The 23,148-nt window shown below is 41.7% G+C and overlaps 1 protein-coding gene across 1 annotated transcript in view; it reads left to right on the top strand.

Annotated features, from left to right (window-relative positions):
* The first annotated feature begins 3,277 nt into the window (after window positions 1–3,277).
* The window catches only part of Slc7a14 (solute carrier family 7 member 14), a 52,779-nt gene continuing 32,908 nt past the window's right edge, over window positions 3,278–23,148 (top strand). The window contains exon 1 of the mRNA XM_026395004.2: window positions 3,278–3,581. Coding sequence (XP_026250789.2) covers window positions 3,278–3,581 — 304 coding nt within the window. The remainder of the gene's footprint in view (window positions 3,582–23,148) is intronic.

Raw genomic sequence — 23,148 nt, 5'->3', positions numbered from 1 at the left:
GGCAAATTTGTTGTGAAGATTAAGTTAGTTGACACTCAGCTAACTTAGGGCACTCAAATTTTTCCTCCCTGCCCTGTAGGAGTCACACAGTTTTGGGGAGACCCCACCTTTACTCTGCCCTCTGACACGACTGGCTCCTTATGGTCACTCAGGAGCCAGTGCCCTGTCTTTGGAGACTGTTCCGCCTCTCATCAGCCTGTTTTATTTCCTCTAGAGCCTGTACTAGTTTTCTAAGGCTGCTATAACAAAGTACTGCACACTGGCTGGTTTTAACAATGCTATGCCGGAGGCTAGAAGCCAATGTCAAGGTATCAAGAGTTGGTTTCTTCTGAGGACTGTGAGGAAGAATCTGCTCCCTGCCTCTTTTCCAGCTTCTAGTGATTGAGCAGCAATCCTTGGTGTTCCTTGTCTTATAGACCCTCACCCCAGCCTCTGCCTTCATATACACATGGTACTGTCCTTGTATGTCTGTGTCCAAATGTCCCTTTTTTAAAAGAACTCCAATCATATTGGATTAAGAGCCCACCCTACTCCAGCATGAAAGAAACCATCCTAAGGAAAACAGTAGTCTTGTTTTTATTTAAGCCACAATTTTGAGGCATTGGGAGTTAGTATTCCACATATGAATTTGAGGGAGAGACATCATCCACCGATAATATAGCCCTTATGTTCATTTGTTGACGGATGTATTTTGTCTCTCCTCACCAAACATCAGCTCCAGGAAAGCAGGACCAGGGATATCTTATTTACCCCAGCAACTGATGCCCAAGGCTGGCTGTCACAGAGAAGACGCTGTGCACATTTTCTTGAATAAATGAATGAAATAAAGCCAAGACAACAAGTCAGTTTTCTGAGTAAGAATACTGGGGAAGCCAGAATTATGAAGTGACTATGCAGTTATTTAAAATAGTTCCATAACCATAGATATGAGAAAACATTCTAACATACTGTCAAGCAAAACAAGAAAGTTTTAAATCATAATAAGTAATATAATCCTACTTATAAAGCGCACGCACACACACATATACATACAAATATATGCTTACACATATTTTTTGCAGAAAAGGGTCTAAAAGAAAATAAAGCAGGGGCTGGTGGGCTATTGCTAGTCATAGTACTTTATTTACTCATTTTTTATTATTTACACTGTCTCACTTGTCTGCAATAGGCATGCAATGCTTCTATAATCAAAAAAAAAAATAACAAAAGACGAGCCTCTCAAAAAAAAAAAAAAACAAATAAGGCTTCTCATTTGCAGGATGAAGCAGGTGGGCATCATCTACCATCCCAGACTAACAGTTCACCAGCAAATCAAGCACCTAACACCATGTTTGGCAGTTAATAAATACTCAGTTCATGCTGAATGAGTTGAAACTAAATAGAGAGGTTCACTCTTTTCCCCCACAAGACTACAACTAAAGCAGTTCTAGAAGCCTCCCTGGTATATTGGTAGAAGAGGAGGAGGTGCAGGGGGAGATTGGGGGCGATGAGGAGAAGGGGAAATGCAGACACTCTAGACTCCAGGAGGAAATGAAACCAGAAGGGCTGTCACCCCACCCCTGTGAACCAAACTGCCGCACACACCTGATTTTCCTAATTAGATAGTGTTTGCAAAGCCTTCAGAAACAGATAAGTGCTACATTAAGTGCTAAGTAGTATTAATTAATAATAGTAGATTATGTAAGCAGGTACTTATTTTACATGTTAATGTCTACGCTTAACAGTATAGTACTTGGAATCAATGTTTGGCTAGACGGCAAAAAATTCTTTATAGAATCTTACTTATAAAGTCTCTGGCTTCCAAGGAAAGTAGCTTCATAAAATATTTGTGTTTTCTAATTTGACAAAATTTTAGAAATCACCTAAAATTATAGTTCTCAACTCTATAGGACCCAGCATCCTTTTGTATAATAAATATTTTGTCCTCTGTAGTATACTGAAGTGGAGTTCATGGATAACCTACCCATATCCAACGTATTTCAGTATGTAAATTTCCAGGCATATCCAAGTGAAGTTGTCAGATGCTTGAAAAATATGAAGAATCACTGCAAATGTGCCAGTTCCAAATGACAGGCTGTTACAGGGGTGTGAATGACATACACAAACCATGAGTGGCACTGCGTGGAGTGTTGTTTTTCCGAAATGGTGGGCAATTCATCTTAAGTCCTAAAGTAAACAAATTATGACTTTCCTTTGATTTATCTATAGTTACTTTCATATATGTATGGATGCAATACCTTTATTTTATTTATTTATTTTTATGAGGTGCTGAGGATCGAACCCAGTGCCTCCCATGTGCTAGGCAAGTGCTCTACCACCAAGCCCTGTAGTTACCTTCCTGGAGAATTCAATGTAGTTGCATATTAAAACAATCCAACATTGTTCTAGCCTTAGATCATCATTTCCAGGTTGCTCATCTACAGGAATGTCAGGCAAGATATTTGAAAGCTGTGTGATGGGACACTGTCCTACAAATTTACTGTCTCTGCCCCAGCCCCAAATGCCAGGAGGTACTCTTTGCCACCCTAATCTTCAAGAACAAAAAGCACCCAAGACATTTTTCATTTTATTTGAAATCCAAGTTCAAAATGACCCCGTGGGTGGCGTAACCCCTCTCCGAGAATCATAGGTCTCATTCCAAATCCTGGTGTAAAAAATAAAGGTATCATGACCCCACAGAGCCTGCCGAAGAATCATAGGTGAAGTCTTGGCAGAGCCAAGAAAGAAGAACTTAGAGTTGAGTCAGAGGAGCATTTTCCACATGTTTGGCGCTGTTGTAAGCTCCTTATAGACATATGCTCATCTAATGGTCACATGAGCACTAGAAGACTTCATTGTCCCATTAGACAGTTGAGATGGAAGCACAGAGAAATGACTTACCCAAGGTTTCAGAGCTTAAGTGACAGAGCCCTGCCTCATTGCACCCCTTCAGAACAACTATGCAACACAGAAGCTTCAGACTGTCACTTAGGACTGCAGGGGAACAGCAGGGCAAATGGTACCTTCCATGTTATTGGCACAGAGGACAAACGAGCTCTGATGTGCGCTTCAACCACACCTCCAAGTCATCATTTGTTTCCCACTGGGTCTCATCTTCTCCTTTCTTGTGTTCTTTTTGTGTATGTGCAGATATTCATGCCCAGGAGAAGGCTGCTCTGCTGTGGACCTTTCCTAAAAGGGAGATCCCTATTCACTAGATGAATTCCAGAACCATCCACTAAGTCTTCTGTAGCCCTCTTCCATCAGCTGATCTTCACTGCAACTCCTATTACTCAAGATGAGCGGCTTCCTGGCCTCGATGGACCCCCGGCGGGTGCAGTGGGGGTCAGCCTGGTATGCCATGCACTCCAGGATTCTGCGCACCAAACCAGTGGAGTCCATGCTGGAGGGAACAGGGGCCACTACGGCACATGGCACCAGGCTCGCCCAGGTGCTCACCACCATGGACCTTATCTCTCTTGGCGTTGGCAGCTGTGTGGGCACTGGCATGTATGTGGTGTCTGGTCTGGTGGCCAAGGAAATGGCGGGACCTGGTGTCATTGTGTCCTTCATCATTGCTGCCGTTGCATCTATATTATCAGGTAAATATCTCAGGGAAGAGAAGTGGATGACGTGCTTGCTGAACTAGGTACTGCTCATCCCATTTTTCCAGCGTATTTGGTGATGAGATGTACTAAGTGGCAGTGAACTGGCTCACTGTTTTCTCTTTGGCCTTCATTGCAGGGGGATTGGGACTGGGTTTTGACTCAGTTGTAATATCTTCCTTTTTCTTTGTTTTTTCAATGCAAATAATTATTCTGGCGCCCAGATGTCTCCCAATTTCTCATTATCTGTTATGTTCTGATGGCTCTATTTTTATTCGATCTCTCCCTCATATTTGAAGATAGGTAATCCTTTAGGGGGAGGGGCAAAGGATAAAAAATAATAACAAAGAATAGAGTAGCAAAATGATAAGTCAATAAATCTGACGTAATTAGGGTTCAATAAGCTTTAAACTGTCACTGTACCTCCCAAGAAGGAAGCCAAGCTAGGAGATTTAAAGTCACTGTGAGAATCACAAAATGCCATCTGCCACAACCACCTCAGCAGATTGATCATCTACAGAGGTTGAGCAACTAGCTCCTTCTCTTCCCTTTACAGTCACAAAACTCACTTTAAAAAAGAAGGTGCCAGGATATACCTGTGCAAGCCTCTTTCCAACTTTACAATCAGTGATTTTACATTGTTGACCTGAAACCAGCAAAGGTGGGACTCTAATTTGTGGGATGACTCCCCATTGCCTTTCCCTCTTCCCACCTCTTCTCTTGAGTAGCAATCCATAGTACCTTTCCCAAATACCTGAAGTAGGTCAATGGACAACTTGAAAAAGAAGGAAAAGGAAAACTTCCTGCTTCTTAGTGTGATGTTGCAAAAGTAAAATGGTTTTTGTATGTGGCAGCTCTTATGGATCAACCCATGACAGGCAGTGAGCGTTTGGTCCCTTCAAATGTTGCAAAAGAAGTAGGGACCTAACTCCCACCAGGAGTTCAGTATACACCACTACAAGAAAAGCATGACACTGACACCATCCGTCCAGCCTAGGTGGCCTTCATGCATGTAGGAGAGACCACCATGCATGTAGGAGAGACCACCAACACACAACCTGAGAGTAGGCAGGTTCACATCGGACCCCTTTTTAATTTGATAAGAAAAAGATCTGTCATGACTGATCTTCCTGTCAGTCTTACCACTGTCCCCTTTTCCTGAAGTCACTCTCTCATATGCATGAATATGCTAATAATTGAAGTTTCTGCAGAATGGAGGATTGTTCTCCCTTATAGATGAAAATAAATTATTCACATGAGTGAATGTGGTGGGTACTTGAAATTCTAGTAACATGATCACAATTGTTTTCGAACATCTTTGATGAAGAAATTTATTCATCAGAAATCCATAGGTCTAAAATTATTATCAGAGATGATAGGACAAAAGGCAGACACACACCTAGGAGGCAGATGCCTCAGGTTCTTCCCAGCTAATAAGGCCTACACAATTTTCTCTAAACCCCTATTTTTTAAATTTTTTTAAATTTATTTATTTATTTATTTATAGTACTGGGGATTGAACCCAGGGGTGCTCAACTACTGAGCCACATCCCCAGCCCTTTTCCAAATTTTATTTACAGACAGGGTTTTACTGGATTGCTTAGAGCCTTGCTAAGTTTCTGAAGCTGGCTTTGAACTCACAATCCTACTGCCTTAACCTCCTAAACTGCTGGGATTACAGGCATGTGCCACCGTGCCAGGATCCCCGTAACTATTTTGACTCAGACCCCAGACCACAATGATTCCTGGGAGTAGATCATGAATTATCCTTCACAGTGCTACAGAAACCAGAACCTGGTCGAGTTGCATCCCGGGAACCTGCCTCCTGCCTCAGCTCTCATAAGCACTATAGAATCTCGACTTTTGCACAGATGGGCGCAGTGTTGGGCTGGAGCCAGTTTGCACCAGCTGCCAAGATCCCTGGCTGTGCAAACCTCTTTCCAACTTTACAAGCAGTGATTTTACATTGTTGACCTGAAACCAGCAATGGTGGGACTCTGTGTTTGTTGTCATTGTGTGGCTGTTTCTCAGGGGGTTAGTTGTTAAACATCCACCAGCACATCACCGGCCCAACTCCACCACGGACCCTGGCACTTCCCAGTAACCGATGTCGATGTCTTCACCATGATATCAAGCACCAGAGGGGGGAAAAAAAAAAACCCTGCCTCTCCCCTTCGCCACACATGGCCCCATGAAGAACACGCCTCTGCACTTTGCAACTGACTCATCTCCCTGCTGGGGCCGGCCAGCATCCTCCTAGCCCCAGCCAAGGCCAGGACCAAAATAACTCATGCCAATGTTAGCATATTGCCAGCAGTTTTCTTCAACCAGGGCTCTCACTCCTGAGATCTTGGGTCACTAAAGTCCCCCTCACCCCACTGTCTTCTGTCCACACCCATATCTTCATCCCCAGATTGCCTCCCCCGTGATCAAAGTTCCCACTGCTTCTCATCCCACAGTAGTCCATCTTCCCTTTATCTCCACCCTGTGCATACATGGCCCTTACCTCCTTCTGGCCTTTGTTAAAACCTAGCTCACCTGGAGGTAAGTCCAATCTCCACAGTGGTATATTTATCTCTAGCAATAATTGCTAATTAGAATAACTAGATTTGGCTTTTTTGAGCCCAGGAAGAAAAGAGCAGTGGAATTAAGGGCATTTGCAAAGGAAAAGCAAACCATGCTGAACAACATAATGTTGGCTGAACGAGGAGAAAAGTGAAAACATGAAAGCAAGGATGATTCATGAATAGTGGTAGGATCGGTGGAAACTGGAGGTTTCAACGAGATCAGGAAATCATGGGAATAAAAATACTGAAAAAGTGAGATGGGAGGCTAGAAAATGAGGTCAGAAGGGAATATTTAAAACATAGATTTTGAAATGGTTCAGTAATCAGGCTTGGGATCTGGTTCAGTCAGCTTGAGCAAGTTTCATAACTTCTCTGAGCCTCAGTTTCTCCACTTTAAAAATAAAAATACATACTTCATAGAACCGATATAAAAACTAAATTAGATGCCTAAAAATTGCCCATATATTGCCTAGCACATGGCACTGAAAAAGCGATTATTATTATTATTTTGTGCCAAACCCTATGTTAAGTGCTCACCATATAGCACAATATTTCAAGGTAATTGTATTTTTTAGGTAAGCATATTAGTCTATTTCCATTGCTATAAAAAATATCAGAATCTGGGTAACATACAAATAACATATAGCTCCAACTCTGGAGAAGTGCCCCTTTGATTATAACATATCATAGCAGATGGCATCATGTGTGAAAAGGAAAGATCATTTACCTGCAAATGCCATGATTTTGTTCTCCTTTATTGCTAAGTAAAATTCCATTGTGTATATATGCCACATTTTTTAATCCATTCATCCACTGAAGGGCATCTAGGTTGGCTCCACAGTTTAGCTACTGTGAATTGTACTGCCATAAACACTGATGTGGCTGTGTCCCTGTAGTATGCTGTTTTTAAGTCTTCTGGGTATAGACCAAGCAGAGAGACAGCTGGGTTAAATGGTGGTTCCATTCCCAGATTTCCAAGGAATCTCCATACTGCTTTCCATATTGGCTGCACCAATTTGCAGTCCCACCAGCTATGTATGAGTGTACCTTTTTCCCCACATCCTCACCAACATTTATTGTCGTTTGTCTTCATAATAGCTGCCATTCTGACTGGAGTAAGATGATATCTTAGAGTAGTTTTGATTTGCATTTCTATAATTGCTAAAGATGATGAACATTTTTCATATATTTGTTGACAGATGGATGACATTGGAGAAGATAATGCTAAGTGAAGTTAGCCAATCCCCAAAAAACAAATACCGAATGTTTTCTCTGATATAAGGAGGCTGACTCATAGTGGGGTAGGGAGGGGGAGCATAGGAGGAATAGATGAATTCTAGATAGGGAAAAGGAAGGGAGGGAAAGGGAGGAGGCAGGGGATTAGCAAGGATGATGGAATGTGATGGACATCATTATCCAAAGTACATGTATGAAGACACAAATTGGTGTCAACCTACTTTATATACAACCAGAGATATGAAAAATTGTGCTGTCTTCGTGTAGTAAGAATTTTAATGCATTCCACTGTCACTTATTTCTTAAATAAATAAATAAATAAATAATCTGGAAAAAAAAGAAAAGGAAAGATCACATGGTGAGACAGAAAGTTAGAGACAGGAAAGGGGTCAGTTTTACTCTTCTAGGACAACTTACTTTCAAAGGTACTAACCAGGATCCTACCAGAACCACCTTAATCCCTTTTGAGGGCAGCACCCTCAGGGACCCAAGCACCTCCCAATCAGCGCTACCCCCCCCCAAACACACACACACACAAAGGTCTCACCACCTCTTACAGTACCACACTGGGGACCAAGCTACTAAAATATGAACCTTTGGGGGACAAACTACATCCAAACAATAGAAGTAGGTTTTATTATCTCCAAAATTACATATGTGAAAACCAAGGTTTAAATGACAGAGCCTGAGTACAAATCTGTTATGCCAAGAACAACACTCAACAATGACTATTGATTTCAATCACTTGAGAGCTTTTCCGTTTTTCTGGAATAATGGATTTGGGAGTCAGTTTTATTGAGTTAAAATTCCATATAGTAAAATTCACCTTTTTTTTCATTTCTATGAATTTAAACACACACATATTATCATATAACCTTCACTACAATCAAGGTACAGAAGAGTTCCACACCCCCCCACAATGTTCCATCAAGCCACTCTATTTATCTCCTCCTCCTACCCCTAGCCCCAGATGAACGCTCATCCATTTTCTGACCCTACAGTTTTGCCTTTTAAAGAATGTCATAGAAAGGGAATCATTTGGCGTATCACCTTTTGAATCTTCGTTCTTTCACTTAGTAAGACATGCTGTTGGGATTCATTTATGTTGTCATGTGCATTTGAAGTTGGTTCCATCTTGTCGCTAAGCCATATCTCATTATGTGAGAACACCACAGTTGGTTTATCCATTTGCCTGCTGAAGGGCAACTGGATTGTTTCCAGTCTGTGGTCACTGTGGATAAAGTCACTGTAAATATTCATGTACAGGTTTTTGTGTGAACACAAGTTGTGATTTCTCATGAGTGAATATTTAGGAGTGGAACTGCTGGTTTGTATGATAAGTAGCTGTTTAACTTTGTTAGAGCCAAACTTTTTTTCCAGAAGGCTGCATTATTTTTCATTCATGCCAGTTATCAGAGTTCTAATTGCTCCATTCCTTACCAGCCCCCAGAATTGTCAGGTGCTGTTATTTTGGTTGTTGATTTGTTTGCCATTTTAAAAGGTACACAGTGATATCTTAGTGTGGTTTAATTTGCACTTCCTTAATTACAAATGATGTTGAATATCTTGATATATGTTTATTTGCCATCCAAATGTTCTCTTTGTTGAAGTGTCTATTTAAACCTTTTACCATTTTTAAATTAGGTTATTTGTTTTCCTATTATTAACTTTTAAGAGTTCTATATACATATTCCGTATACACATTCTTTATTTGATACGTATTTTTGCAAATACTTTCATGTAATTTGTGGCTTTTCTGTTAATTCTCCTTCAATTTCTATTTATTTCTTTTTAAAAATACTGATGCCCAGACTTCACTCCTTGAAATTCTAATTCGATTGGATAGGAGTGGAGCCCAATGATCGGTAATTGTTAAGGTTCCGAAGGGGAGGTTTAATGTACAGGCAGAGTTGAGAACTGAATTGTAGGGCTTCTGCTGCAGCTGTGATCCACACAAAGAGGAAACATGTTAAAGCAGAATCATTTGACCAGCTGAATCTCAAGCGATTCTCTTGGTCATGTGGCTTCACTCCCTATATTCTGCAAGCCAGTTTATAATAGGAGGCAAATCTGACTCAGAGAGAAACTTTCTTTACATTTGTCAAGACCCAAAGGCACAGTAACTTCCCAAGCTCCTCCTACCAGTTCTGCTCCAACACCATGATTGCCCACAGGCCTATCACAAGTGGAGGCAACTTATCAGAGGAAGCAGCTGGCCCTGTAACCTTTCCCCCATGTCCTAAAGGGCTTATCTACTCTTTAATAGCTCAGTAGGCCACCACCAGGCTCCATGCCCATGCCAACTCTAAAAACCCCTTTGTATATTGCAGATTATAAAAACCCAGATAAAGGAAAGCATTTTCTTTCTTCCTGGTTCCCACCTACAGCTTTGTGGAGAGACGGAGGGGTGGAGGCAGGATGCTTTATGGAGTTTCTCTAACTTAGTTGGCTGGGGATGAAACAAAGCAAAGTCATCAATCCAGCAACATCTGGCCATTCAAAGCCCAAAGAGACTCCTCTGAACTTGAATGGTGGAAGAATGGCAGGTTTGATTTTTTCCCCCTAGGTTTATGTCCAGTTCTCTTTTAATATTACTAAAGCTGAACTTCAGGCATAATATAGGTCTAAGTGACTCCTAAACTCATGCACTTTCTATAATAAACCTTCATACCCATATCTCAAGTGGTTTGGGTAAGGATTTAAATGACAGTATGCACACACAGCATCCCCTGCCTGGTACACAATGCTAGTCATTTTTATCATCTACCCATAAGAAATAGTTGTCAAAAATATAATGAAATATGGTTCAGTAAAAATTTATTGGATTCCCACCATATACCAATCCTGGGTAGTGCCAAAAATAGAAAAGGAATTGTCCCTAACCCAAAGGACACATTTAGGTAGTTGGCATTACCACATCTATAATAGATGTATAACCCCTAGGATCTCCAGTAGGCTGAATACTAAGATATTCAAATAAAATTGGTTCTGGGGAGGGCCTGGGATTGTGGCTCAGTGGCAGAGCGCTTGCCTAGCACATGTGAGGCACTGCGTTCGATCCCTAGCACCACATAAAAAGAAAAAAAGTAAACAAAATAAAGGTATAAAAATATTTTTTAAAAAATTGGTTCTGATTTCCCTTCTATGTGCGGTTGGAAAATCTAGAGTCCCCCTCAATATGTCTAGGATGTTGTGAAGCTTACCTTTCTCTGGATTTTTCTAGCTCTGAACCTCCTCCTCCACAGAGCCTCTGTCACCACTCAGCACATCACCTCCTGTTGCTTCTTTTCCTTAGATTATCATCAAACAGAAACCACCCAATCTCTCCTCTCCCCAAAGCATAACTAATGCAAGGTTGTATGCACAGTGGATCTCATGGAAAGTGTGGGCCAGAAATGGAGGACACAATACAGCCAATCCCAGCAGAGGCCAAGCTGACCCTTGAATATAAGATACTCCAATTCTCTGTGACTGCAGGGAAGGCCTTCAACCTTTTCTTGGCTGTAACCTCCTACCCCCATTGATAAGCAGCCTTTGTCCTTCAACCTTACCTCCTCTTCTGAGCCTGCTTACTGTCAAGCCCTGAAACTTGTGAAGCCAAGAAGGTTAGGAGTCGTTCTATAGGCATTGAGAAGTGCAGTGATGCGACCAGTGAGGCAATGGAATTATACACGTATTGCACAAAACAGGCAAGAAATTATGAGTGTCTGGTCCCTGACAGTGGAGGTCAAGAGGAAGCTTTAGAATGGAGAGGATTTGGGTACAGGTAGATGAGGGACAATGAGGGAAAGGGGAAATTGTCTTTATAGCCAAAAAGAGACATGCAATAAATGAGAACGTTTTGAAACAATGAATAACAAATATTACAACACAGTATTGGTAACAGAAGGTGAAAGGAGAAACAGAAAACTCTAGCAAAAGGGCCATCAGAGAACACCTGAGGGATGCGGAGCTCTGGTGTGGACAGCGCACGGCAGAAGGGGCCTGAATGCAAATCCTCCCCCCATCCTCACCCACCCTCTGGAGAGAGGTGGGTGGCTTCTGTTCTGCTATACCAAGGGGAAGCAGGATGAGAGGTTAAAGGAAAGTCCCACAGGTATACAGAGTCAGAACTCAAAGCTAATACATTGGACTCCGTAGCTCGTTCTCTTCGTTCCACTTCCCCTGAAGTGGGCCTGTCTCTTGAGATGTTTGAAGCAAGTCAATCTTTCTCATTCAATATGGATTGACAAGTTGTGATCAATTCTCATTGATTGGATCTAAAAGGCAATGAAGGGCTATCACACTGAGTTGTATTTTTCTTGGCACTCTTAGGTTAGAGTTTAGCATTAGGGTTTCTAAACTGTGCTTCCTGCCACCTTCATTAGTGTCTTGTCATGGACATTAGGTGAGCCCCGCTCATAATGGAATCCCTGGGGAGATAGTAGGGGAGCAGAGCTCTGGGGAGCCTCTCAGCCTTCTTCCCGGGGGTACAAACAGAGTCTCCTATTCTGCTGTTTATCTCCGGTTGGATTTTCCATGACATAAAAATCTTTTCCATGAAAGATTTCTAAAGATTCAGAGTCTCTATATATAGCCTGATGAATTCCCTGGTTTTATTTTTCAGAACAACAAACCAATTTTCCTTTCTCAGATTGAAGCCAGACTTGAGAGGTGAACCAGGAGGATTGGTGCTTTGCAACCCCTTCTCAGTGATCTAAGATCACTCATTCGTGCCATAAACTTGCACTTGCTTGTTCCCTGAAACACCTCTGAGGACTGCTCTTTACCACACTTGTGGATGGTGGAAACAAAAATATTGAGAGGGTGGGGAGGAAATGCAAAGATGAATGTGTACATGTCTGTCCTCCAACCTAGGAGTGACTAGCTCTCCAAACTAGGATTCAATACACAATCAAATGCTGAAATCTTAATAAGGGTAGCAGCTACCCCCAAGTTTATAAAACTCCAAGATATAACTTAGCAAGCATTTGATTAATGTTAGCCTTTACTATTATTTTTATTATTATTAGGCAAATACTATGCACCAGATTATCGGGTCCACTTTACCTCATTTAGTCCTTTCAGCTTCCCTGCCAGCTGGATATTAGTGTCTCTGTGTGATGGCTCATCATGACAGCCAAAATCTTGAGGACTTTTGACATCCCGAGCCCTAGTTGGACACCAATTACATAATCCTTCTACAATACCCTACAAAATCAATGTCATTTTGCATTTTGCAGATGAAAAAACCAAGGTCAGTCAGGTTAGGTGACTTATCCAGAATCACAAAATGGTCAAAAACAAAGGCTGAGTATAAATTCAATCTGCCCCTGACCCAGAGACTCTTACTCCCAAGCTACTTCATAAAGACACACAGCCCCAAATGAAAAACCTATCAAAGAGAATCTAATACGTAGAGGAAACCCTCACACTTATTGGGATTTCAAAAGATCCTGTATCTCATCCTGTTCTATTGATTAGGAGAGCACTTTCCTGGATCAAAACTTCTCGAAATTAGGTCATGAGAATGACTCCTAAGCTCAGCATCTTTCTGTCACCTGTCAGCAGTGAGGAGAAAGGTGTTATAAAGTTCATGTAGCTCTTCTATATAGGGCTTGATTGACAGCCCTTGTAGGAAGGATGTCAGTTACTAGTTCAGAGACAGTGATCACATTTTAAAAGAAATTTGCAAGGTTCTCAAATCACTGATGGTGAAAATGAGCCTCCTCTGGCAATCCCAGGAAACCATGGACTCCTTCTACACCTTCTTCAGGACCTAGTAGAGTGGACAGTGTATATCAAGAGCACTTAGTATGGCTGTAGAAGGGACTGACCACCTGCTCTGGGCTCAGCATGGCAGGACATGCTGCTGAACATAGGAAAGAACTCTGAGACAAAGCAACAAGAAGTGAGAAGAAACAAGCACCTATGAAACAATTGTAAGGGCTGCAAGATACAATCAGGCTCAGGTCAGAAGTAGGGATACCTGAGATCTTGTTCTAGGTCTGCCCCTAGGCAGCTCGAGGCCCTTGGGCAAGATATCCACGTCTCCTGATGTCTGCTACCTCCCCTGCAAAATGAAGAGATTGAGTGTGGTTGTCCATAACAAGAGTTAGGATAAACTCAGGAAGGAAAAGATGTGTTTTAAAAAGGCCCATTGTCTCAACTCCTCACACATACAGGCCCTCCAATCCTACCCAGCATCTGGGCATCAGATGTACTTACTCCCTGTAGCTGAGCTGTCTCCATCCAATTTTTTCTCTGCCATTTATCCCTGAGTGACTTGACAAGTATATTCAACCCACAACTTCCCAGACAGGTTGAAAGTTACAGGTGTGCCAAGGTATCGATCCTTCAGCCCTCAGGGCAGCTGCCATGTGGCAGGGGCCCCCGGCTAGTCACCTCTGCCTGTGAACAGTCTGACCCTTTCACACATTACTTCTTTGCCACATGCATACAAATATCATTTTCTAAGCTTGTGGTATAAGATGGTAAAGATTGGGATAACCTGATAACCTGTCTAGACCTTGGCTTCATCACCTATAGAGGAACATAATAAGATAGTAAGTGAATTACTATGTAGCTGAACATGAGCTTCTGCACCATAGCCATTTCATGGAGATTGTGTTTGTAAAGTATTTAATATGGCCTATGTACATAGTACATTCTCAGTAATGTTGACTCTCATCATTATCACCATCAATACTATTGGCCAGTTGCCAACCTAACAAGGCTAGAGTCTTTCATATTGCAAACAAGCAGTCCCTGTTTCCCATCCTGAAGTCCTGAAGTCCACTCCTAGCTAAAGAACACAGGAGGCCTGCCTCCTACACACCTTTCTCCAAGTGGGCCTTGCAGAAGAGCATGCTTTGGGTCCTGAAGGTTTTTAACCAAGAGAAATTTTCTTCTCCACAGGGATAGCCTTCTATAAATAGACTGTGCCTCAGAAAACACAGGAATGAATTCATACAATAATTACTAGTCATGATAAGTGCCATAAAGGAAAATAAGCAGGACACCATGGCAAAGTTCTCTCTCTCCCTTTCTCTCTTTCTCCCTCCCTCCTTCTCAGAAGAAGTGATCTTTAAGTAGCTTCATCTCTATGCACTGAAACAGGTGTCAGGTATGCAGAGATAAGTAAGGTACCTGCCAACAAGCATGGGATAAACACCCTTTCAAAACATTTCTGAGAATATTTAAATTCTGAGAATATTCATGTGGCAGAATACTATCAGTCCAGCTAAGAACATTTGATGTTTTCCTTGTAGGAAATGCCTCTTCCAAGAAGCCACCAACATATCCAAGGGAGTCATTCTTCTTCATTCCCTACTGTACCATCATACAAAATTCAGCCAAAACCCACCACTGCCATTTCATTCATCAGGGATTGTCTAGGTGGAAGTCATCCATCAGGACCATGTAGGTGAGACTCTTGGGAAGAATAGCAACCTGATCTATTGTCACCTGTGCACAGAAGAGACTGCAGCCACCATTCACCATTCACACACCAACCCGCTGATCTCACAGACCAGCAGGTGGCAACACTCATGCCTGGAAATACAAATTTAATACTTGTGCCCTTTGGAAGACCAGTCTCTCCTATAGTTCTGAGGGTCAAGGAGTATAAAGAGCAGGAGAGGAAGAGGGAGGTGATGGTGGGTGTTCACATCACAGGAACAGGGAGAACTGGAAGGAAGAGCTGTAACCAAATCCCCATGCCCAAAAGAGTCTCTCCAGCAAGTTTCCTAAATCCTTAATCTCAGCCCCAATGCTTCTCCTCCCCATATGCTGGCCCTGTTCGAAAAAAGTCAAAGTGGCATCCCTCACATGAGGGTCTCTCATGCCTTTGGGAAGGTTCCCCATAGAGAGGGATTTATGTCCTCAAAAGATGTGCTATGCCCCGCCCTCCCAGGGCACCTGATTAGAATGCACCTCTCTCTGTGGAACCTCAGGGGTGTGTGCTCCTTGAGTGAGCTGAGGAGGATATGTGATGCTCAGGAGTGTCCCAGAGGCACTCTAACCTGCCCATCATGTTCTCAAGGAAATAGATGGTGGCCTCATCCCCACGCAGGAGCTTCTATTGTCTCTGTCCGTGTCACTTTCATCTGCAGTAGAAATGGGCACTGCCTGCTCCTTGAGAGTGAGCAACTGGAAAATATTTGGGTGAGAGAGAACTGCTCAGTTACCACTCCTTTTCCTGTGTGCACAGTCTTTTCAGCTCAGTTTTATCAAAGTCACTTGGACAAGGGGCAGCAGGTTTCATAGAGGTTAGCAAGAAAATGGGAGCTTTCTCTTCACCCTCACAATTTCTAGTTGAAGTCACGGAATGGAACAAGAAGTTTCTAGATTAAAGATTTTAAATATAAGAAGAAAATTTTCCAGACTCTATTTTAGAAATGCATTGAGCTCATGTAGGACCTGGTCTATACTCCAGATGATTTCCAACAAATCTGTCACTGCTGAGGTTCTAAAATCATCAGTCAATAATACAGGGTTCCAACCTGTTTTATCCCATATCCAAAGCCCGTTCTCCTATATGAATACTCCAAAAGCTACTGCTAACTAAGACTCCTCTAATTTCTTTTCCTCATCTGTAAATAACAGCCATTATCTCCCACTAAAGGAGTGCCTACCTTATGCTAGGAGCTTTACATGTGTCCTTTGAAGACCCAAACAGTAGGCATCACCATTGCCATTCCCAGGTGGGGACCAATCTGGGGCTTAAGATTGGCTCTGGGAACAGCTCACCCTGTGGATGTTGTCCCATGAGCATTACATCAATGAAGATGATTAATAATAGCATGACCAAAAAAAATAGAATTCTTGAATTCATCATATTATGGAAACTGCACCACTAATAATCTTTGAAATAGTTTCATAGAAGAAGATCCAGAGAAGAGAGTAAACAGATAGGCTAGTCACACATTTAATCAGCTAGTGATTAAACTTCCTGAAGCAGTTTTTGGAGTCATTTCTCTGGCCATAAGGACAGCTTCTTTCCTCCTTGTTTATATGTTGATCTATGGGTGCTGTGGTTTGGGGACTTGAGAGCTCTCTGTTCCCTACCCAGCTTTAATTGGAGCCCTGTCAGGTTCAATAACTAATGGTGTCATGCCCTCCCTGATTGACGATGCTGCCCAGCCCCTGAACACGGGCTGCTACTGTCCACCTGGGCCCTGCTTTGGCAGAGTAATCATAAGTCTCTTCTTCGACACAAAGATACATAGGCATTCCCAGACAAATTGCTTTTCTTCCAGACACATTTGTAAAAATTGCCTGGGTTTCCCTGACAGGCGATGGGGTAACCAAGGTTGTTCAGGTAGAGAGACAGCCTGACAGATCACTCCCTTGAAAAAGAAAACTGTGATTTTCTTGACTAACCAAGAACATCAGAAAGAGGACATGAGGACTGGTTAGCTGGATCCCAGGGGACTTGAGGCTACATAGGTGATTCTCAGAATTCAGGAACCTGCCTCTCAAGGGAAACAGCAAGGATGGAGACACCTCGTTACCTGCCATCTGGAACTCGGTTTCACAGAGAAAACAAACATTTCCCAGAGAATTCACGCTCTATTTTTCTCTTTGATCCTATAGTTTCTCTTCTTACCCCATCTCCAGTCTACATTGAAGCAGGACTGGCAACCATAGGGAGATATACATGTCTTAGCTCTGCTGTGAATTTATAAAAGAAACAGAGATGTCTTATGAAAACTAAGAAAAGGGGTCACAACTGTCTCTGCAAAATGCTATACTTTGTGAGGATGTTCTGAAAGTGCACTGGTGTAGACCTGCAGTGCGTTCCATCCTGGGCCTGGGAGAGAGCAGATAACTGGCCCTCAAGAGAATTGACTAGATCAGCCAACCCCAACCTGGTGCCCTCCCCCACCATATGGAGCATAATAGATAAAATATGCTCAAAACTATCAATCAGGCCTCATACCTATGACCTCTGACCCATCACACTTTTGCCCATTTCAGAGGCCTGGATGAAACTGCAAGATTGCTCCCTTAGACTCCCTGCTCCATTCCCTCCCATCTCTCTCTCCCACTCTGGATAGTTCTCTGGTGGGTAGATTTTCAGATCACTTTTCTCTATTAGACTGTTAGACCCACAAAAAAAAAAAAAGGACTACATTTTTCCTGATCACCATTAAATCCCGAAAATCTAACATAGATGCAATTAGATAATATTTTATAAATGTCTGGAATGAATGAATGGATTGGAAAGCTACTACACTGACTATCAGGAGGCCTCAGTTCCAACCCTGGCTCTGTCATTAAATGAACAGACAACTTTAGGTCTGGGGCTCAGTGGCATCATCTATAAAATAAAGAAACAACCCCAATGAATAGTTGACACGTCTCCCCTCTCCTGGGCTCAGAACTACTCTGTGGGTCCACAAACGGGTGTCAAGGGCTTTGGAGAAGTGTGGGATGAAGGGGATCCTAAGCAGACCTTCCTCAGTTTCCCCACCCCCTCAGATAGAGCTGTCCTGTTTTTGCTTATGTATGTACCAAGCTCTCAAATAAAACTGTGAGTGAACGTTTTTAAAACTATAGAAGATGGTGAAATGTATAGTCCTTTGCTGCTTAATCCTATTAATATATTAAAGCGCAGCCCTTCAATCACTTGACCCACCTCTGCAGACTCCTCCTCAATCCCCAAAGGAGCCTCACGTGGTCCTCTAGCAATGCCCCTTCTTCTGCCTAAAACTACCCTAGCCCCCATTTTTTGTGATTGGCAAATCCCAGCTCACACTTCAATATGCAGCTCAAAAGCCTCCCTACCTTCCTATTTCCCCAGCAGTAAAGGAAAGTACTCCCTAAGAGCTACACTCACCCCACTGGGCCCCCAGGTACCTCATAGGTACTCCACAGTATCAAATGTGTGCAGCTAATATTGTGGGCTCAGCTGTTTATTAAGCTTCTTCCTGATTGGAAAATAAATGCTTCAAGGTCAACTTACAGGTTATATCTCTGACATTCACTACAGTGCCTGATTTAGTAGGCACTTAATGCATGTCACATAAAGCAAGCAAATTAGGAAGTCAGAATTTAGAAAATTGCCAAGTTAGCTGGTAAGTAGGTTAGGGAATTAGAGTAAGCTAAGCTACATGCTAATGGGAATCCCTCTCTGTGTAGAGTGATTGGCATTCAATAGTGAAGAACCACGAGACTTCAACATTCCAGGTGAAAGTATGCCTATTTGGAAGGACTTATTTCTCTCATAGCTTTCTTTGGTGGGATGTGGAGGCAAATAAAATTCTTAAGGGGAGAAGTTCTTCTCCACCCTCTGCCTACTTCCAGCTGGGTCATTTTCCATCACCCATTCTGAGGACGGAGAATCTTTGCCTGTGTAAAGAGCCAGGGCAGTCTGTAAGTGACATGACGAGATCTGGGGCAGGTTTGGGGTAGGGGTGGGATAGAACTACATGGGCTAAATATGTTTACTATTGGGCAACATTGTATGAGATCCAGTTTGGAAGTTCAACATCATACACAGGCTCTTTGGGAACATTGAACCTCAAGATGACTCTTCCTACATATGGAAGAACCTTAGACTCTGACTTGGAAAGAACTTCACACTGAAGAGATTATATTTTTCTGAACCCCATATCACACATCACCAAGGATATACAAGAGAGAATTAGTGGGAGCTTTTTCAAATAAAGAGCCTCCTGGTATCTTATCCCAAACTCTTATTTTTTTAATTTGTTCTAATTAGTTCTATATGACAGTAGAATGTATTTTGACACATCATACATAAATGAAGTATATCTTCTCATTTGTCTGATTGTACATGATGTAGAGTTACACGGGTCATGTAATCATATATGCACATAGGGTAAGAATGTCTGATTCATTCTACTACCATTCCTACCCTCACGCCCCCTCCCCTCCCTTCATTCCTCTGGTTTAATCCAAATGACCTCTATTCTTCCCCCATCCTTATTGTGAATTAGCACCTGCATATCAGAGAAAACATTTGGTCTTTACCAACCCTCTTTTAAATGTGTAAGTTCTAAGTTTAACTGCTTTTAGGCTAGCAACTTGTCAATTAACCCTCAAATAGTTCTGGATATAGAAATAAAACTGAACAGCAGGGATATGACAAAATGTAAATCAGGATATGTTTACAGTATTCTTAATGGAAGGCTGATGGGATAAGGTGTTGAAGTTGTGACTGTGGGAAATCACTCTTATCCCCACCAGGCCTGCCTTGGAGTTCCCAGTTCTGAAAAACTCTAATGAGAAAATTTTCAGCATGTTTTTTACAGCATGCAGTCACTTTCTGACAGCCACCTGCACCCCAATATTGTATTCAATATTGATTTTCTCCAGCTACAAGGTGATCCTCTTGTGGAATCAATATGCCTCTTCTTCTCCACTCATTTGATGGATAATCAAGAAAAGCAAAATTACTTGGATAAAAACATAAGGCACATATGATTAGGAAGATAACTCTAGAACAAAAATATTTTTACTGAATTCTCAAACGAAGTAAAGATTCTTTATACATTTATTTCTCAGTTAGAATAGTGATTCTCCATCCTAGTACACCTAAAACAACTCTTTTAATAAACACTGTGTAATGCTTCCCTTAGTATTCTGGAATGAAAACTAGAGATAATGCTATGTTCCTATCCATTTAATTCTTCAAAAAAAAATCATGCCCTGAGCATGAAAGATAAGCAAATTTCTAATAAAAACAATATTTATTTCATGTGTGAACACTGGGCCCCAAGTACATTAGGAGACAATGAAGCTGTCAGAGGCTTGCAGTCATTTGTAGAGCCAATATGAATACAATTGTCACAAACGCACACTCACCTGGGTGTATATGTGATGCTCAGAGACTGTGAGTGATGTTGTGTTGACAATGTCGTTTTCCAAAATGGTGACCAAGTCTTGATAAATTCCAAAGAAAATAAGTTCCAGCTGTCCCTCAATTGACCCGGTTATTACAGTCCTAGAAAAATGCATATAAAGCCATGCTAAAAAAAAAAAAAAAAAAAAAAAAAAAAAAAAAAAGTTTATATGTAAATAGAGATACTTCCAGGTTCAGAAACTGTGAACAGATTTGTACTTAAATGAATGTCCATTGGAACCTTCAGAAGTCATGTAAAACATAAGACAGTGCTTTATGCTCTGGGACATTATTCACAGAATGTCTAGCAGCCCAGGCTCCTGACCATTTAATGCCACAAGTGACCACAATCATTGTGAGAATCATAGTTGCACCCAAAGATTTCAAAAATCCCCCCTAGGAGAAAGTTCTGCCTTTGTTGGTAACCACAGCTTGGCAGTATTTTCTATAGGGTTCCCCCATTGGCCCAGATGATTAAAAGTTGACTCTAGTTGTGAAACCCAAGAAGGATGCACTATAGAAGAGACTCTAAAGCTTATCGAGTAGGTCTCTTCATTTCACCCACATGAGGGGTAAGAAACCTAGTCTTGGACATTCAGTTACTAGGTAATCTAAGAAGAAAATCAGGTTTCCCTTTCCATAGTGTTTTTATTTTTTATTGAAATTAGAAGGATATTTTTAAATGTATCTCTCTCATGCATCAGCTATTTTTAAATGGTTGATTGACTGACAAAATTTCCAGTTTTATCAAGGATATTTGGGCTTGCAAACTTTCACTTCTCCATTAAGCTTCAATGCCCAGTTAGATAATCTCTGGTGTCCACCCACTGGAAGCCTGGATTCCTGCATACAAACAAATCATAAGGAATTGGAAACACTAGAAGAGCACTTAAGATGTGTCTAAAGAAGAATTTCTTGAAACAGAAATTGTGTTCTATGGTTACTGGCTGATTGACCTTCTCCCTGTTCTCCCCACGCTATAGTCACCAGGTTCCCTTTAGGCCCTTGTGAAATGCATGACTGAGATTCCAAAGACTGCTTAAACCATGCACAGTCAGGTCCTCTTCCTCTGACTCAGGACAGCAAAGGACTGGTCCCTTCCCAAGACCTATGGAAGACTTGGCTTTCAACTAAATTACCCTCAACAAGTGGGGTCTAATGGTAAATTGGGTGTTTTTACATTTAATTTAGCAGATCGAATATTATGAAGGGAATATTTGATCGCACAAACTCCGCAATACTCACTGGCTCTCCAAATTAAATCTACAGTCAAATCAATGCTGTTTCAAAGCATCACTTGGAAAAAAATTCTATTTATGAGCCTTGAACGTTTTTAGGAGGTTCAAATGGGTAGAGAGAATAAGCTCATGGTATACAGGGATTATTGGATAAAGCTACATCAAAAAAAACGAAATTAGTTGCCTCCTAATCACTTCCTCACCCAGAACTAGTATATCAACACAATCTGCATGTGCAAACTCAATACCGAAGAACTCAGAAGCTAACACAACGTCTCCAGGCTTCCAAGAAAATATCATTAGGTCCTCATACTTAATGCATACTCTCTACTCTCCTCATGACAGAGTTCTTCAGGCCTTCCTTCAAAGACCATTTCCTCTTAATTCTAGACTCACTCTAACAATTTAAACATCCTGTGTCAGAAGCAGCAATTTAGAAAAGAGGTGGTCTGACTGCTCCAGGTAAGCACCATGACAGCAACAAGAAGTAACAACTGACAGTCTAACATGAAAGAAGGAAATGGAAAAGTTATTTTTCAAAGTTGGAGGAAGGCAGAGGAACTATAACTAAATAGCAACCTGAGCCATTTAATGTGGGGACAAAGGGCTTGACTATCCCCAAGAGCATCTGCATAATACAGGACAATTTAGTAATTGATAGGAAAGAGTTAACTTAAAAACAGAAGAAGAGTTAAGTTATGCTCAGCATATTTTGCAGCAAGATTCAATACAACATATAGAACCCTAGAGTGTCAGAGTTCGGAGACCCTTATGACAGCATCTTGTATAATACTTTTCTTTTACAAATAAGGAAACTGAATCTAAAGGGGTGTCAAGGAGACAGGAGCCCAGCCTAGCAGGTACAGTGTTTCTTCCATAGGGACATCTTCCCAATTGAAGCAATCCAGGGGAAGGAAGAGAGATTACATCACATTGAATCGTGTATTGTGTCACTGCTTTTGACACCTCTGTTTTCACTTCCTTGCATTGATTTCACCCCCTTCAAAAGGAGAAGAAACTTGCTCTCTTTATTCACAAAAGAGTGAACTATTGTTCCCTGGTTTGTGATGAGAGAACCTCAGGGTTGACCCTTAATAAAATGGGGACTGAAGGTAAAGTTTGAGTTCCACGTACATCGGCCTACGTCTGTGCAACTCCTGAAGTTTCTCCAAGCTCTCCTATTCTGTCCTCCCACTGGCCCCACACCCAGAATTTGCAGCCAGCCAAAAGAAGTTGCCAGCTTCCAGAAGTTTGGTGCATGCTCAGTTTATTCTTTTTTCTAATTTGATCTCTAATAACATTGAAGAATAAAGAAATGTTCTGATATTTTTCAAATGTAAGTGAACAAGAGCATTACTGAGGTGCTTGTTAAATTGCAAATTCCCCTGGAAATTAGGGTTCAGTGGATGATCTGATGAAAAGAGGCCCTGAACCTGCTTTAGAAAATGTACAGTTTCTGCTTCCCTCCAGACTCATCTCCTGATAACCCCATGTACACTGCTCCTCCACCCAAATGCTTCACACTGTCTCTCTCTGCCATATCTTTATCTCTTTTTTATCCAATGAATTCCTCCCTGGTCCTGAAACAGCTGAGTACACATCTCACATCTCTGCTCTCATTGTTCTCCTGCGTTTCCACACTGTTGAGTGTGTACAGCCAACCATGTGCGCTG

This window comes from Urocitellus parryii, chromosome 2 (genome assembly GCF_045843805.1).
Source record: "Urocitellus parryii isolate mUroPar1 chromosome 2, mUroPar1.hap1, whole genome shotgun sequence".
Taxonomy (NCBI): Eukaryota; Metazoa; Chordata; class Mammalia; order Rodentia; family Sciuridae; genus Urocitellus; species Urocitellus parryii.
Note: the sequence above shows the minus strand (reverse complement) of the source record. Positions and strands in the feature narration are given on the sequence as shown.